Raw genomic sequence first — 18,758 nt, 5'->3', positions numbered from 1 at the left:
ATGGAGAATGTGATGTACATGTATATAAAGCCGGTACACCTTTACGGTATTTTCAAACGCTCTTTCTTGTTTTTTTTTATGCAGATGACTTTGCAGCACTTTGTGGAAGCGCTCGTCCAGGCTTTGTCATTGATATTTACACAGGACAACCAATTGGTAGGCTTAATACCTATTTGCTGCTTTCCCGTGAAACGTTTTCCTACATGACAGAAGTTTTTACTCTAATCCTTGTCTCAATCAGATATCGATGAATGCAGAGAGATTCCTGGGGTATGCGAGAATGGCATTTGTATAAACATGATCGGGAGCTTCCGTTGTGAATGTCCAATGGGATTTTTCTACAATGACAAACTGCTAAACTGTGAAGGTAAGCGTGCAGCTCATATGGCTGATGGACATCTCCACCTTGCCATATGTGCTAATCCTGAAGCATAATAGTAGTAGCAATTTTTTTTGGGGGGGGGAGGGGATAGGTTGCTGTGGTCGCAGTATGTTATTAAACAAGGTTTCGCTTTAAGGCCCATTTGAAGAAAAATACATTTGAAAAATGTATACTCGAAAACATGGTTAACTGTATTTATATATCCAAGCACAGTGGACAGTGGAAAAATGTTGTCAATTCTGCAGATTATAAATCTACTGTCTGATACATTGTTGGAACCTTAAAATGTATACGCCTGTCAGAATAGTAACTGATAGTTATTGGATGATTCACTATACAAAAATGGTTCCAACTCTCTCAGCAATGACTTCAGCTCTCCACGGCCCTTGTTACATCTCACACGGTTACTATACCACACCATAGGAACTTACAGATTGCCGTCTAAGTAAATGCAGTGTTCCACCAACCTATCTGTACCGCATCAACAACACGTTAGCTGTGAACATCTGAAACTTAAGACCCAAGGATCCAAGGATGTAAATAAACTGGCAGCATATGTGCCAATGCGTAAACACTGCCGAGGCTTACAGGGGGTAATAGTGCCATTCATAAAGTTTCTCTACAGACAGAGGAGCAGTCACCGAGGAAAGAAAGGGCTAAATTCTTGAACTGAGAAAGCAAACAGGACTCCAAAGAAGGATAAACAGGATACTTAGGCGACTCTTGCTGCAGGCTTTTTTGATGCTGTAGAATATAGTACATATAACATTTTCCTGTAGAACACAGCCTATGGCTCAATGCAATACTAGTTAGGCTTCCGAATCAATGGCTATGTGTTTCATTCATAAGATCGTAAGGTTGGGAATTTTCACACATCACTCGCTAGTTTAACAATTTCTTATGAAGGGGGTACAGGTATCTTAGAAAAGAATACAACTAAAAAAACCAGAATATGTTTTTATGGTACATGGATTTTCTCTGACTACTAAGCCACATAATAGGGTGACACTTCTTTTTCTGTAGGGCACAGGCAGTACCACTCTAGTAAGACAAACACAGAACCACTGTTGATAGTAGATGTTGTTTCCAGCTCACCCTTCCCTCCACAGTGATCTTGGCATAAGTCATAAAGCACGCCCACATTTCTCCCTATTGAAGTTAATGGGTGATCTCCAGACTATAGGTTCCCATAGTCCATGCGGTTGTTGTAAAGCGTATCTCCATATGCTGTAACCAGCAGCTCAACCTCTTCCATAACTATGTACAGAAGGTAGAATAAATAAATCTGCAATAAGAAAATAAAAAACATATTAGAAAAAAAAACTATATGCTTCAGTATCTCAAAATAGATTTTCCTTCCATTTAACAAAATCATTGTATGATGTATATATCTCTGTTTTTGCTTGTTTTGCCAGATATTGATGAATGTCTGAATGGGCCAGTATGTCAAAGAAATGCCGACTGTATTAACACCCCAGGGAGCTACCGCTGTGACTGCAAACCTGGCTACAAGTTCACTTCTACTGGGCAATGTGTTGGTGAGATTAATATATTATGTTACTTATGGTTCACAATCCTTCTGTATTGTGCTCAACCACATTGTATCCAAACAAGCCCTGTGTATACATACAGCATAAGGATACTTTATATATGTAGGGGGTGGAGGCGATACCAATTCAGTGCTGCAGCCCTTTTAGTCTTTCTTGTACTGTATTGCCCCTTGCCACTTGAGCTGTAGCCATCCCTATTCACTTAAATGGTACTTTGCAGCTGTTCCCCTGGGCAGTAGATGGCTAAGTGCCACTGTGCAAGGAAAAACTGAAGACAGTAACACTGAATCAGTGCTGTGGCCCCCTTATTCCCAGGGCCAGTGAGGGTCATAAAGTGATTGAGCCCTCACTGGTAATAAAGCGATGGCATATTCTAGTGATATGCTCTCCCTTCACGTGATAGGAATATGCCTTTAAATATGACAACATGCTGAGTGGATCTGACTTTTTAGATGTTATGGTTCTTATTAAGTAGCGCGGCCTGGACTATTGTTATGTCTCTTGATATGTTGTCAACAGTTTTTGATTCATTATAGCTTTGGATCATCTATTCTTTCACGCCAACCACACAAGCACAGAATCAAGCCCAAAACATGAAGCTCTCTGGCATCGGCCGAGCTTTACCTAGCCAAAAGTCCATTTCTCTTCACCCTAACACTGTCAAAATGTTGAGAGCTTTTTCCAGGTCTCTGAATGTTTGACTTAAGAATAGCTGGATTTAAGTACTATAAGTGTATAAAAACTATTTTTGGACTAACAACAGAAGATTTCATATGAACTGGAAAAAAAAGAAAGTTATATGACGGTCATACTGTATTTCACTTTTCTCCAAGGTTTTCAAAAACAGTCTATAGTTTTTGTCCAGGTCGCTCTCCAGATGAGGAAATGGACTGTTCCTTTACTTTCTCCATTGCTATAATGAAAACCTTTTGTCAGTAGGGTGTTGATATATACTTGCTTGGAAGTCCTCTGGGGTTCTTGTATAAAGATGTTTATAATTTCCCTCAACTACTATTGTAACTCACTCAGTGAAACAGGAAAACTGTTAGAATATCAGATATAGAGAACAATATTGGGGATCACATTGCAAGTTGTACACCTTCCTGCTATTCTCCACATGCTCAGTTGATAAGTACTCAGGGAACCAACCTGGCGAGCTAGTGCAGGAAACATCTGACATAAAGAACATCATAATTATGAAGGTACAAACAGGGCTGATTTTTGTAAAAATAAAACCAGGAGTTTTTAACAGTTGAGAGTACGGGTCAACTACTGTCAGGCCTGGTGGAGATTTTAAAAGCCACTTAAATTATTTAATAGCTGAACATTTTTTCCTCATGAACATTACCAAGCGTCTGAAAGTAAATTATTTAATTTATGGCAAATGGGTTTCATTATCAAGTAGAGGAAAAAAATATGGAATCAGTTTATAATTTCCTTTTCTAAAACAAATAATTGTAGGGGTCTAAAAGTGTAAATTGTTTTGTAGTTAAAAGGGAAGGATTACAGATAAAGCTGCTGTACTTGGCTAATAAAAAGAAAACATTGTCCCAACAAGACAGTTCAATTCGATCTGTGAAAAGGATTAAACTTCTCCAAAATGGAAATATAGCACAGGGTGTAGCAAAAGATGTTGGTTGTTCCCAGTCTGTTGTGTGCAAATTTATGTAATAACAAAATTGGAAAGTTATAAAAGGAACCAAGAAACATGTCAAAGTGTAAGGATAGAAAACTCAAAGTAATATGTCTTATTAATAGAAGATTTTAAAAAATTAGTTGGACAGGGTGCTACTGCTATTTATGTTATTTGATATATTACAGTTGCTGTATAGAAAATAACAAACATCCTATTCTTACCTAACCACACTACCCCAGAGTCTTCCTGTGACATACTCGTGTTATTCGATGAACACTCCCGCCGCTACTTCCAATACTCATTTTTGCAATGACACCCACTCAGCCAATTACTGACTGAAGAAGGACAGCACCATGGTCTGTGATTGGGTGAGTGGATTGTCACTGCAAAGACAAATCTGTCTTGGAAGTAGCAATGGGAGCGTTCTGGGGGACTTGATGATGCTGAAGGAGGGGACCCCTGGGTAGCGTGGTTAGGTCATAATAGGAGGTTTCTCATTTTCTATGCAAGAGCAACAATATTTCAAAAACATAAATGCCTGGAGTAACCAAACCATAAAAAATTGTCAGAAGGAAACAGGATTTACATGTAGAAAAGCCAAATAAAAACCTAATATCTAAACAGAACAAATAAAGTTACAGGGCCAAAGACAAAATCATCTGCCTGGAAGAATGGATGACAGGGATGAATCAACAATCCAACATGATGCTGGAACATTTCTTTGGGGCCATTCTAATGAAGCATATAATGAGAACTGTCTGAGGAAATCACATTTTACCACTCATTTATGACATGTGAAAATAAGCAGGCGGAGATGACAATCATTATGTCTACATTTAATACACAGATGTACATCAATAGGTGATCAAGTGATCAAATGATCGTCATTTTTGATTATGATTAGAGATCAGCAAACCGGGTTCGGGTTCCAGTCAATCCGAACCCGAACAATCAGCATTTGATTAGTGGGGGCTGCTGAACCTGGATAAAGCTCTAAGGTTGTCTGGAAAACATGGATATAGCCAATGACTATATTCATGTTTTCCACATAGCCTTAGGGCTGTTCAGCAGCCACCGCTAATCAAATGCCAAAAGTTCGGCTTCGGATGGACTCCAGCATGCTCCAGGTTCACTCATCTCTAATTATGATACATCTTGCCAGTGTTAAAACTTTTGTTCGAAAAGTAATATTAGCCCAATGGCTAATATTACAGTGGAGCTCTAGCTTGTTGAGATGTTTTATTGAAGATTAAAGAATAAATGCTCTATGACAAGACTGCATGATGAAAAACTGATCTGAAATAGCATATTGTTTATCATTAGTAAAATCCATGCCACAGAGAATTCAGGTGTCATAAAAACCTGAGGGAGAAGCAACAAACTACTAAATGGGATCTTTTGTTGCGAGCCTCCTTTAGAGTGTCATTATGACACAGAGGCTGGCGGAATTCCGCCCCTCTTACTCTAAGTCATGGGGCTCCAAACTGCGGCCCTCCAGCTGTTGTAAAACTACATTTCCTATCATGCCTGGACAGCCAAATCCAAAGCTTTAGCTGTCCAGGCATGATGGGAATTGTAGTTTTGCAACAGTTGTAGGGCCGCAGTTTGGAGACCCATGCTCTAAGTGAACGGGGCCTATGTCAGTAAACACAACAGAGCTGCACATTTACTCCAGTGATCATTGCTTCTGCTCTCAATACTGAAAGGATATGACCTTGTAAACAGTTTGATTGTGAATATGAAATTTGTTTAAAAGAGGGAAGCATGACAACCACTGATAAATCAAACCAATATGTAACATGTCCGGTGTTAGGTGCCATACAATTGTACTATTATTCTCTGTTTTGCACATGTTGTTTTTCATACATCCCTGTTTATCTGTCTGTTTCTTTTTATCTCTATAAAGATCGTAACGAGTGTCAGGAAAACCCGAACCTTTGCAGCCATGGAGAATGTCATGACAAGACTGGAGGATATTACTGTGTTTGTCATAATGGATTCAAAACCAATGAGGATCAGACCATGTGTCTGGGTGGGTTGTTCACTTCATTTTTACATGTCTGGAACAATTAATAAACATCCGCTCATCTGTAACACAATTTTACGTCATGCGTTTATATAGATGTATTTGCATGTAATCATATCACTGGACATACATGTTGCTTTAATGTTCTACCAGTTTTTGGTGAACATTCTAAGGCTATGTGCACACTGCTTATATGAACGGCCGTTCCGTGACCGGGCTGGTCTCTGCAAAGATCATCCCGGCCGGTACTGCAGTATGATCTTTGCGGCCGCAGTGTTCTGATGTGGGCGCATCAGCGTGCACCCGCATCAGAATCCTCATTGAAGCAAGCGGCCAGAGACGCTCGCTTCATCGTGTGAGCTGACAGGTCTTTCTGCGGCCGCAATTGGCTTAATTGCGGTCACAGAAAACTGACATGTCAGTTCTTTGCGGCGCGGCATGGGATCCCGGATGGAGCGTATACGATGTGTATACACTCCGGCCGGGATCCCATACAAGATAAGGCAGTGTTCCACACCGCACAAAGTATGGCCGTTGTTGCCGACAGCAACAACGGACGTACTTTTGCACTGTGTGAACATAGCCTTATGGAGCATAGAAAAAACATAGATGAGGGGTATAGTAATAAATGTATGAGAGTTGGGATAATATATAAGAGTTTTAACTGGGATCTCTTCCTTGAGCACTGAATATCACACAATGAAAGCGGCAGCATCAGTTTGGACATGGCATTGTTTTCCTCTACTTTTTCCTTTCTGGTATAATATTACTAAATGAGTCACTCTCTGAGGGACTATGAAGCCCCGTTCATTTTTTCACATAGAGTAGAATGTGTTCAAATCCGGAACAAAGGGATTTCATGAATATATCTTTTAGTCTACACAGTTTACTTTTTGTGTCATTATGCCAGAAAACTGGTGTAAATACATTAAAGTGATTGTATGGACAAAAGCAAAACCTGCTCCAGAGCTGGAGGTTGTATAAACATGATATACATATATAAACATGCTGTACTAATCTCTTCTGGTCCCCAACAGCTGCCATGACAGTGCTTCCAGTCTTCCACTATTCTCCCCTTCTTATGGGTTTTGTGCAGTTCCGACCCACTGGACCAGATTGTTTAGTCTATTTTCAGTGGCCACAATGGTGTCCTGCCTCAATTACTCATTGGCTGAGAAGGCAGGTCCTGTGGGGATGGGACAGCACACAACCCAGAAGAAGCAGAGACCAGTGGAGGCCTGGAAGTGTTTGTGCTGCAGCTGTATGGGACCAGAGATATAGGATGTTTATTATTGTTACATAACCCCCAGCCCCGGAACAAAAAATACTCAAATAGTAAATAAAAAAAATGTAACTTCTGTTCATCCACAGTGAAATACATTTAGTAACAATTTGCACTTTTGGGATATATTAAGGCCATGCATATGGATAGATTGTATTATCAGGAGTAAGTATTCACCAAACACCTACAGTACAGTTAGTCTAAAATACAATTAGGGATTTTCACAATTTTTTATAATATAACAATAATACTTCCAATATTTAAAACAATTAAACCTAAATGATGTATGTGATGTATGGTATGGAGGTCATGGACCCTACTTGATCACAGTGGGTCTCAACTCTGACACCAACTGCAATCCAGAGATACAGCCGGGGAGAGAGTGTGGCAGTGTATTCCACTCCCCGGCTAGCCAAAGGTCTAACGGGCGTATTACATGGGACGATTTTTCGGCATTTAACGATAATGATCTCAAATGTCTGCTATAATGATCTTAAATCGTTCACCCTATTACACAGGACGATGATGATCGTTACTTCATCATTTTTGTGCTTGTCCTTTCCTGGCTAATAGACTAGGGAATGACCGAACGACATATTATTACACCGAACGATGTTTGAATGATTTGTGAACGATCAACGATAAAAATAGATCCAGATTCTATCAAACAAACGATCAACGATTTCTCGTTGGTCATTTAATCGTTGCCTGCTATTACACGAAACGATTAACGCTCAAATCTGAATGATCTAACGATTTTTGGAACGATAATCGTCCAGTTTAACATGGCCCTAACTCTTCACTCCATTGACTATAATGAACTGAAAGAGTCGAATTTGTTTGACATACGAGGAGAGACCCTTGCTGCTGTGCACTACTCCCGACTATATCTCAGGATTGTAATGAGTCTCAGTAGTGAGAGACGCTGTGAGCAAAAACTTTTGATGTGCCTGATGACACCAGAAATTGTTACAAATACCTAACACTTTAAAAATACATAAATAACCACAAAACACCATTAAAACACTATATTATTCCTACATAGCAAAATAACCATAAGAAAGGTGAAATACCACAGTCCCTATGTTACATTGATAAAGTTGTGCATCAGAAGTGTAATATAAATAAAATATCAGTCCAATAAGAAATAGGACTATGAGCAATATATGCATATACAAAAAAAGAATAGAATATATGAAAAATATCACCTAAAATGACAATTTGTTTGTTGTATGGTCAAGCATGAGTGATCTAAATTAATAAATAAGTAACAACAATATTTTTTTGTTTCTATATTGTAAAATTGTAATCGGAATAACCTGTGACATTGATTTTGCTGTTGTTGCAGATATTAATGAGTGTGAACGTGATCCCTGCGGTAATGGAACATGCAGGAACACAGTCGGCTCCTACAACTGCCGCTGTTTTGATGGCTTCATGCTGTCCCACAACAATGACTGTATAGGTAAGATGATCCCATTGCGGTGCCCTAAAAAGGGTTAAATCACACAGAATGATCTCTATTCCTCATAGGAAAGGCTCCCCTCTTTTGTCCAGTCTAGCCAGTGTTTTCTTTTCGCCTACACAGAATTCAGTCAAGTATTTTCTCTTTGAAGATAATCCAGATATTAATTAAAAGGAAATGATCCATTATATTGTTGTTGGATGATATAATACCTCTGATACTCATCACTGTGACAGATAAATCCTTACAGTCTACTAGCTCCCTTCCCTTTGTGGCAGGAGGTTCTGTACTATATAGGTTGCATCTCCTAACGTTGTTCTCTACATTTGTATACTTTTCACAGATGTTGATGAATGCGCCACTCTGAATGGTCAGTTGTGTAGAAATGGAGTATGCCTTAATGTCATTGGATCTTTCCAGTGTATATGCAATAAAGGCTATGAGATGGCAGGCGATGGTAGAACTTGTCTTGGTAAGTATGAGAAGGTTCACTGCCTTTTCTATCTTAAGGCTATGTTCACACTACGTAAAACTACGGCCGTAGTTTTGCGGGGTGGGACATAGCTTCATTTTTAATGGGATCCCGGCCGCAGCGTACACACATCGTATGCGCTCCAGTCGTGCGGCGACGGATAAAACTGATGAGTTCTATAGACCTGTAATGAAGCTTGTCTTATGTAGAGAGATAGATATTGCAGGGAGCTGGGGAGTGAAACGCAAGACAATGCACTTCTCCCTTTTCACATCTAGAGATCAGTGGGGTCTAAACATTTGGTACATTCAAATTAACACTATGTAAAGTGATTTAAATGTAATAATCCTTTTACAATGCTAGTAGAGAAATTCAATTTAGTCAGGAGATAAGAAGTCATTGAAAAACTAGAGAACACACTATAAAGGCTAGGGGTTTTTTTCAGACAGGACCTCTGCCCTGTAGGAACAGACATAGCCAGTCAGGCAGGAGTAAGGGCCAGTAGGGTTCAGTAGATATGGGTAATAAGTAGAAGAACAGGGCTGGCATAATTTGGTTAGCATGGGAACAAACAGTAGGTCAGGGCAGGCAGGAAATGAGGAAAATAGTTAGCAAACTACATGGGTCATATCTAGGGAACACTATCAGAATTACAATTAGTAGCTCACCGGATCTAAGAAAACTTAATGCTCAGGCAAGGAATGTGGAAGAAGGCGTCCCTTAGGGTTTCCCAATAGGACATTGGTGGAAAAATGAATTTATCAGTGACCCAGGCCCTTTTAGAAAGTAGGGAAGAGCTAAGTGTCATGGAACATGGAGAGACTAAGTGTATCCTGACGGCCGCAGTAGTAAACGAGAAAGAAGTGTGACAACTTTTTTTTTTTAAGATTTCATGTTAACTATATAAAATTACACTTTTTAGATATCAATGAATGTGTCCTCGATCCTGGGAAATGTGCTCCCGGAACTTGTCAAAATCTGGATGGCTCCTACCGCTGCATTTGCCCTCCAGGATATGTTCTGAAAAATGACACATGCGAAGGTAACAAAAAATAAGTCCTGATTTAAGTATTTGTATGTGTGCTTTGGGAACATGCTGACCTTGTACTATGCTTGTATCTCTGCAGACATTGATGAGTGCATTGAAGAGGCGGACATCTGTATGTTGGGGACTTGCAGCAACACTCCCGGCAGCTTCAACTGTCTTTGCCCGGAGGGCTTTGTGCTGTCCCCTACTGGAAAGATATGCAGAGGTAACAGTTTCAGTTAAATATTTAAGTAATCAGAAAAGAAAATAAACAAATAAATAATAAATAACAGGAAAAAAACTGTAAACTTATCAAGTGCCAGTATGGGCTCAGAGTATAAACCTGACCTGATTTTGGCAATATGATTTTTCTTGAAGCTATAACACTGTGTACTTAGATATAACATAATTATAGATACAGCTCCTAACAATGTTTCTGGTTCAAAGTTATTAACATAGTCAATGTAATATTCAGAGGTTTATAGCAGTTATTTATTCTTCCTCAACAGATGTCAGAGTTGGATTCTGCTTCACTAAGTTTGAAGATGGAAAATGTACCTCACCCAAGGCTCGGAATCACTCAAAAGCAGAATGTTGCTGTTTATTTAGAGAGGCCGGATGGGGCTCTCCATGTGAACTCTGCCCAATGGAAGGAGATGGTATGATCTAAGTGTATGCCTCAGTGCCACATATTAAAGTCATCTCTTAGCACATATTTTCTACAAAGCTGGATATTACATAATGACAGGATTCACATTTGTAACATGACACAGTGGATCAAAATAGAGTATTTCCCCGTCCGATTGTCTGTGACTTTAGTTACTTAGCACAACAACAAAACAAAAACTGTTTTTCCACCCATCAAAAGCTGGCGAGGTGGTTGGTTCAGATGTACTTGAAAGCTCAGACCCCTTTAGATGTATATGATGTCCAAGTGAACACATTCCAGGGTAAAATATGACTAGCACTCTTGCAGATAATACCATGGTATAGAAGAAGAGACTCCATGTCTATGTTATATGTGTATATGGCTAGCATCACCTGGAGGGCCAGAGGTTGTCACAGCTTCTTGTTCACTGCACTGAATTTAGATGCATTATTGGATACTGTGATAACATTATTGCTTTCTCTTCTAGCCGGTTTCACAGACATCTGTCCTTATGGACTTGGCAGTGATGTTGGACCTGATGGAGAACGGATTGGTAAGATGTCATTTAAAGTGATAATACAATTGTTAGAGACTTTACACTTAGGGATTTACATTTTTGTCTTCTGTTTCCTACTACAGATATGGATGAATGCGTTGATCCCGACAAATGCAAGAACGGGATATGTATTAACACGGATGGCTCCTACCGGTGTGAATGTTCCTTTGGCTATGTCCTCACAGGGGAGGAGTGTGTAGGTACGTTTATGTGGCTAAACCTAAGGGCCCTATTCCACAGTAACGATAATCGGCCGGATCGGCCCCATTTGGCCCGATTCGGCCGATTATCGTTCAGTGAAATAGAGAGAACGATCAGCCGATGATCGTGTCAACGGCTGATCGTTCATTTAGGGCCAGACCTAAAATCATCGTTCCCCCACCGCACACCGCTACGGTTGAATAGCGGTGCGTGGCAGGCGACCGACGATTTGAGAAGAAACAGCAGCAGCATCATCATACATTACCTGGCTGCAGGGCTTCTTCTCTGCGCTGTCTTCAGCCCCGGGTCCCGTGCGCTCTATCTTCTGAATAGCCGGTCAGCTGACGGAGCGCTCAGCCAATCACAGGCCGGGACCGCCGTGGCCTGTGATTGGCTGAGTGTGGCCTGTCAGCTGACCGGCCATTCAGAAGATAGAGCGCGGGGGACCCGGGGAGGAGACGGAGCGGAGGACAAGCCCTGCAGCCAGGTAACGATGTCCTTGCAGCCCTCGCTCAACGATCATCGGGCCGTGGAATAGGCCCAGTAAACGAGCGGCGATCTAGCAGATAGCCGCTCATTTACATCGTTGATCGGGCCCTCCTCGGCCCGTGAAATAGGACCCTAAGAGACCATCAAGTACCTGTCTCTGGCCTGAACACATAGCATCATTTAAGAAGAATGCTACAATAGCAGAGGCTAGAACCACAGTACACCATGTGGGTAGCATTTTACAATGTTATTTGTCATTATTCTTCCCTCCTATAGAAATCTTAGTTAGGTACACATGATATGATTGCTGTATAATGGGTGAAATGACAGATGAAGATGAATATGTGATCACTATTTCCTAGATATTGATGAGTGCGCTGTTGGAAAACCATGTGGAAATGGAACCTGCAAGAATACCATTGGTTGGTTCGAGTGCACATGTGAAGAAGGTTTTGAGCCTGGGCCAATGATGACATGTGAAGGTAACTTCCAATTTATGTACCGCTTTATTAGTTATTTTAGATAGTCCTTCACTGTGTCTTACTAGGTGAACATATAAACACAAATCATGAGGATCGACTTCTCAAAATATGGAGTAGATACAGTAAATCCTAATAATACCACTGCAGCTGGCTGATACTCATGGACACTCACACCTTCCTAGGCATGTGAAAGACTTGAAACATTTAGGGGTATATTAATCATTTGCGCAATAATTTTTGCGATTGCACACTTTCCAGTTTTCACAAATCTCCGGTCTATGTGCAAAATCTATCATTAGGAGCACGGGCCTTGATAAATCTTGTGCAATTGTTCTGCTTTTCTTTTAGGGTAACAGCTTGGCTAAGACACTATGCCAAAGTCTCAATGAAGTACTGCTGTGGAATAACACATTATAAATCTATCTAAAAAATAGCTAATTTAAACCACGCCCTCGCCATGCCCCCTCCGAGTGAAAAAATTAAAAAATGGGACAGCCGACATAAACTGCTCGAAAATAGTGTAAATGTCTTCATAAATGTTGGTTAAAAATGTATGATGTGCACAAATACACCAAGACAAGATAATGGCGCAAAGACAATGAATTCTTTTTTTAGGGTACCTATGCCTATGTCTTCCTATAGTTTTCACTTGTGTGCTAACTTGTTGTTCTGTTAACAGATGTTAATGAATGTGCCCAGAATCCTTTGCTGTGTGCTTTCCGTTGTGTTAATACCTATGGATCATATGAATGCAAGTGCCCAGCAGGCTATGTGCTTAGAGAAGACAAAAGGATGTGCAAGGGTAAGTGTCTCCCATTTTCGATAACAGATCTTTGGTATTTGGTAATGGGGATGTAATATACAGTATGTGAGAAATCGTAAGAATCATAATGGAACTAGGGATGGTCCGAATCTGCCGAGGTTCAGGTTCGCATGAACCCGAACGCTCGGAATCAGATTCCCGCTGTCTGCCCGCTCCGTGTCACGCTGGTGGATACAGCGGGAGGACCGCCTGTAAAACTGGGATACAGCCTATGGTTATGGCTATATCCCAGTTTTCCAGGCGGTCCTCCCGCTGTATTCACCCTCTCCACGGAGCGGGCAGACAGCGGGAATCATTTCCGAGGGTTCGGGTTCGTACAAACCCGACCCGAACCAGGTTCGGACCATCCCTAAATGGAACCTTAATCCAAATGACATCCTTGTATAATATTTGTAGCATTTATTAGGTAGAGGTAAGGATCCTAAAGAAGACTTGATCCAACCCAGAAGTACTTTCAAATATATTCCAACCTTAATACAGCAAATAATGACACCTACGAGTGAGGATACATTAGCAGGGCTCCGTCTTCAAGTCCTGCGAGGAGGCTCTAAAGGTCATGCATCCATCATGGCAGAGATCTCTGTTCCGCCTAGGAGGCCAGTAGCTTAAGAAAGGAGGGACACACCTCTGAAACATAGTATGGCCATGCTAGCTACTCATACACATACTCAGCAAGCTAACGAAAGAAGAAAGGAGCCTATGATATTGGGAAACCAATAGCTGTAATAATCTACAATGCTGGAATCTTGTGGACGTATTTAGAAACAAGCAAAGTGTCCTGAAATCCACATAGTTTTGTAAACGTTCCTTTTTTCTATAGATCAAGACGAGTGTGAAGAAGGTCTCCATGATTGTGAAGAAAAGCAGATGACCTGCAAAAATCTCATTGGAACATTTATGTGTATATGTGGACCAGGGTATCAGCGCAGACCAAATGGTGAAGGATGCATGGGTAAGTGCACAGGAAGATACAGGTAATAAGGTTTTAAGATCTGTATAGATCTGTGCATTCATAGGATAAGATGGGTTTACATGTGAATAGCCTGTGTAACAGCAGGTATTAGAGTTCTGATGTTTTGGCCCTGTATAATATGAATGTTCTTGTTTTATAAGATGTGAACGAGTGCAGTAAGCCTGGATTATGTGAAAATGGAAAATGTCTGAACACAGTGGGCAGCTACAAGTGTGAGTGTGCAGATGGATTCAACGCCAGCGCTACTGAGACAGAATGCATTGGTGAGTATAATAAACAGATTTTCATGGGGACCTATAAGTGATTGTGAGGGGTATACATGTACATCTTTTATACATTTTATAAACAATTTTAGTCCCATAAATGTTAACCATAACCAAAATGTACTGTTCAGACTGTTCAAAAATCTTAAATAAAATGTTCACATACTAAACTGATCAATACGGTCTTATACAACATACAATATGTAGTATCTAATAAATATGTTATCTAGTAAAAATGTAAAAAAATTTGAACTTACCAAAAGATGGGGTGTATAACTTAAAGCAAATGTACCATCAGGTACATCCCTTAAAGTTTTTTACACAAATAGACCGGCGTGGGGATGCCGGTGCCACAGTCCTTTTAGTCTATTCTCGGGCACCGGCCTAGCATGAAGCACTGGGGACAGGCCAGCCGACACCAGTGTGACAAAACCCCCTCCCTTGTGTGACACGGCTCCATTGATTCAAATGGAATAGATTCTAATGCCCCAAGTGCTTCATGCTGGATCGGTGCCCGGAATAGACAAATGCTGTGCCTGAGAACCACAGCACAGCATCCATTTAGGTAAAAAACTTAAAGCAACACGGCTCCATTGATTCAAATGGAATAGATTCTAATGCCCCAAGTGCTTCATGCTGGATCGGTGCCCGGAATAGACAAATGCTGTGCCTGAGAACCACAGCACAGCATCCATTTAGGTAAAAAACTTAAAGCAACTCTGTACACACAATCTGACCCCCCCCCCCCCCCCACCCCCCAAACCACTTGTACCTTCGGATAGCTGCTTTTACTCCAAGATCTGTCCTGGGGTCCGTTTGGCAGGTGATGCAGTTATTGTCTTAAAAAACAACTTTAAAACTTACAGCCCTGTGCCCTAGGGGCGTGGCTTAGAATATCTGTGTCCTAACTTTGCACCACCCCTCCATCCCTCCTCCCCACCCTCTTCATCATTAGGAATGCCACTGGAACATTTTCTCCATGCTGAACATTTGCAAAGGTGTCTTAACGATCCAGCCCATGTGCCGTGCTGACACAGGTGGGGAATAGGAGGCAATCTGCGTGGAGCATTCCTAATGATGAAGAGGGTGGGGAGGTGGGACGGAGGGGTGGTGCCAGCCTAATGCATACACAATCTAGGCCACTCCCGTAGGGCACAGGGCTGCCAGTTTAAAAGTTGTTTTTTAGAACAATAACTGCATCACTTGCCAAATGGACCCCAGGACAGATCTTGGATTAAAAGCAGCTATCCGAAGGTACAAGAGGTTTGGGAGGGTCAGATTGTGGGTACAGAGTCACTTTAAGGCAATGTACCTGATGGTACATTTACTTTAAAAGTAAGATTTATGAAACAAAAGCACCAAATTATGATGCGTTGGCCTGCCGCTGCATATGTCACTTTACCATGGTATAAACAAGGTCTAAACAAGCAGCTTGTTAGCAAGATCAGGCAGATAGAGCAAAATTTACCACAGCTCATGTGCATTAATAGAAAATACACTATCAATGAAGGAAAGACAGACTTAATCAAAGATTATTTCCTATTAGAATACAACAGTAAATCTATCATTGTTTCAGGCTTTGTTCACATCTGTGTCAGGTTCATATCCCTCACTGCAGATTCTGTTGACTTTAAAGGAGACCTGTCACCCCCCGTGCTGGGGTGAAGGCCGCCCGACCACCCGCTAGAGCCCTGGATTCTTACCCCATCTCACCAAGTCCTGTTCCTGGAGCTGGTAGCTAGGACAGAGATATCCCCATCTGAAGCCTGGCGTGCGCGCTGCTGAGGTGAGTCCGACGCCCATAAAGAATGAATGGAGCTGTTATTCTCTATGGGTGTCGGACTCACCTCAGCAGCGCGTGCGCCGGGCTTCAGACGGGGATATCTCTGTCCTGGGAGCGGCTCCAGGAACAGGACTTGGAGAGATGGGGTAAGTATCCGGGGCTGTAGCGGGGGGTCAGGCGGCTTTCACCCCGGCACGGGGGGTGACAGGTTCCCTTTAAATGAAAAAAAAACGTTTAACTTATAGTGCTGTTTTTCCTGCCAAAGGAGCAGACCTGTTATAAGTAATTACGGTACGTGATGAATCTGGTATAGTGTGTTTTTTGTAAATACACACTTATTTGCATCTCAACTAATACAGGTAGACTTATAGGGCTTATTAGGTTAGATATTGTTGCAAATACATTAATTTAACAAACTTGCCTCTTTCTCCTAATATGCACCTCCTTTCCTCTCATTGTTGACAGCTCATTGTCTAGGTTACCGACCACCACTCTAAAAGCAGTGGTCGGACTGATTTTAGTAGACTATATATAGTGTAGATTTATAGAGATATTGGGGGACATTTATGCTATAGTTAAGGTCATCTCAGTAGACTACATAAACAAAACGCACTGTATATGTTTAGCACTCTATGATTTCCCTTCACTAATATTCATCATGTTGTTTTTTTACACCAGACAACAGGCTTGGATATTGCTTTACTGAAGTTCTACATACCATGTGTCAGCTTGGATCCTCCACTCAGAACTCCGTCACCAAGTCTGAATGTTGTTGTAACTCAGGGAGAGGTTGGGGCATTAACTGTGAGATCTGCCCCTTCTCCGGGACAGTACAGTTTAAAAAACTTTGTCCTTATGGCCGTGGTTATACAACAGGAGGAGAAGGTATGTAGCTTTCATTATAATATTGTATGTACTTGCATGTTGTTTTATTATTTCATGGATCTGACATATAATCTTTTTAAGTAATCAAGCATATATAGTTAGAATATCTCGAAAAAGGATACTTTTTTGTATTATAACGTTATTCATCAGTCTTTAAAAGTGAATCTGTCAGCCACAATTCACATTCCAAAATGTTGACGCTGTCTGATAGCTGTTAGGTCAAAGAGAGATGCAAGGCCTTTCATATATCCGTCTGTGCTTCTATAACATACAAGAATGCTTTTATTCTCCTGGGCCAAAGGGAGTTCCCAAGCTCCTGAGTTGTTCCAAACTGAAAATGCTTCTGCTTCCCCTTCTAGCCCTTACCCTGCTTGATTAACAGTCAGATGGGTCAGAGATGGGAGGAGAGTAAGGTGGAGGTAGTGTGATGCTCCGGACAGTGGTTAACCTTGAGTCCTGGCACTCATGTGAATATTAGGTTGTCATGTACCGCCTACCTAAACATTATTGCAGACCAAGTACACGTTTCAACAGATTAATAAATCACGATAGAGACCGCAATGGTCAGCTGATCCCTGCGCCTAATTCCCTGACCTCTCCTGCTTGCTGTCTGTGCATGTAATAGTGGCGGCAGCGAGCGGGGAACAATGAGGAAGCAAGCATCTGACAGGTCCGTGCTAATTGGTGCAGTGTAATGTGGCCCATATTTATGAAAGCCAAACCCTGTTACTTACAGATCTTAAAGGGATTGTTCAGGATTTGAAAAACATGGTTGCTATCTTCCACCACACCTGTCCATCAGGTATTGCAGCTCAGCTGCTTTGTGATGAATATGTGTACATGTGGTGCTGTTTTTTGGAGGAAAGCAGGAATGTTTTTATAATTCTTTCAACCCCTTTATAGGATCTGTTGCTAAAGTCATGGTGCCAGATACCACAGGAAACATTCAGAGGTCTTGGGGAGTTCATATCTTGATGTTTTAAAGTTCTTTAGTGGCACAAGGGGATCTAGATAGTAGTATGTTTTAATGTTATGGCTGATTGGTGCATGTGTTAAGAAATCGATTTTAAATAGCACATCTAAAGCTATGAATGTTAGGACTAGAATGATTTTGGTAAAGTTATTGTAAAGGATCAACATTTGTCTTCACCTTATTTTTCTTGTCCTTTTTCAGACATAGATGAGTGTCATGTACTACATGGTATCTGCCGGAATGGACAGTGCATCAACGAGAGAGGCTCCTATAAGTGTGAATGTAATCCTGGCTATATTCCAGATGTGACTGGTACTTCTTGCATAGGTATGATGATAATAATAAGCGCCAGTTTAACATTTGCTCCAAATTGCTGTATTTCGATTAATGATGTAGAATAGACCGTTCCATGGCCGTTCATCTATCTGTGCAATGCTTCCTCCTTGTTCCATTATCTTTACACTTAGGATAGTAATAAAAGACTCATGCCCAATGTTGAGCAGCAATTAAGTAGGTCAGCACTTTAGGAAGCTAATAAATGGCTCGATTATGGTGCAGACAGGGCTGTAGGAAACAATGGCTGGATTATGTACGTGACCCTTTATTTGTTGACCGTGCATCCCTTTTAGGACATGTTGGTTTTCAAACCTGCTTAAAAGATGTGATCAGCCAATGAACGAAATGAGCCAAATGTTTCCTCATATGTCGGATGATTGCTGGGCCTATTACACAAGGCAATATTGGACTTTTTAGCTAATAATTGTTGTTTAATAGGAGATTAAAGGGAATCTATCACACTGTTATCCCATACTATCTGCTGGCATGCGGTGGTAATATTATT

At 41.1% G+C, this 18,758-nt stretch overlaps 1 protein-coding gene across 3 annotated transcripts in view; it reads left to right on the top strand.

The window, feature by feature from the left end:
• Positions 1 to 18,758, top strand: part of FBN1 (fibrillin 1) — a 199,078-nt gene that overhangs the window by 161,135 nt on the left and 19,185 nt on the right. For all 3 annotated transcript variants that reach the window (XM_069983105.1, XM_069983095.1, XM_069983085.1), the window contains exons 43-59: positions 85 to 156; positions 242 to 367; positions 1,798 to 1,920; positions 5,475 to 5,600; positions 8,225 to 8,341; positions 8,685 to 8,813; positions 9,736 to 9,855; positions 9,941 to 10,066; positions 10,350 to 10,499; positions 10,977 to 11,042; positions 11,129 to 11,245; positions 12,098 to 12,217; positions 12,897 to 13,019; positions 13,861 to 13,992; positions 14,154 to 14,276; positions 16,738 to 16,944; positions 18,119 to 18,244. In XM_069983105.1, the coding sequence (XP_069839206.1) occupies positions 85 to 156; positions 242 to 367; positions 1,798 to 1,920; positions 5,475 to 5,600; positions 8,225 to 8,341; positions 8,685 to 8,813; positions 9,736 to 9,855; positions 9,941 to 10,066; positions 10,350 to 10,499; positions 10,977 to 11,042; positions 11,129 to 11,245; positions 12,098 to 12,217; positions 12,897 to 13,019; positions 13,861 to 13,992; positions 14,154 to 14,276; positions 16,738 to 16,944; positions 18,119 to 18,244 (2,103 nt within the window). The remainder of the gene's footprint in view (positions 1 to 84; positions 157 to 241; positions 368 to 1,797; positions 1,921 to 5,474; positions 5,601 to 8,224; positions 8,342 to 8,684; positions 8,814 to 9,735; positions 9,856 to 9,940; positions 10,067 to 10,349; positions 10,500 to 10,976; positions 11,043 to 11,128; positions 11,246 to 12,097; positions 12,218 to 12,896; positions 13,020 to 13,860; positions 13,993 to 14,153; positions 14,277 to 16,737; positions 16,945 to 18,118; positions 18,245 to 18,758) is intronic.

This window comes from Dendropsophus ebraccatus, chromosome 1 (assembly GCF_027789765.1).
Source record: "Dendropsophus ebraccatus isolate aDenEbr1 chromosome 1, aDenEbr1.pat, whole genome shotgun sequence".
In the NCBI taxonomy this organism is placed as follows: domain Eukaryota; kingdom Metazoa; phylum Chordata; class Amphibia; order Anura; family Hylidae; genus Dendropsophus; species Dendropsophus ebraccatus.
Note: the sequence above shows the minus strand (reverse complement) of the source record. Positions and strands in the feature narration are given on the sequence as shown.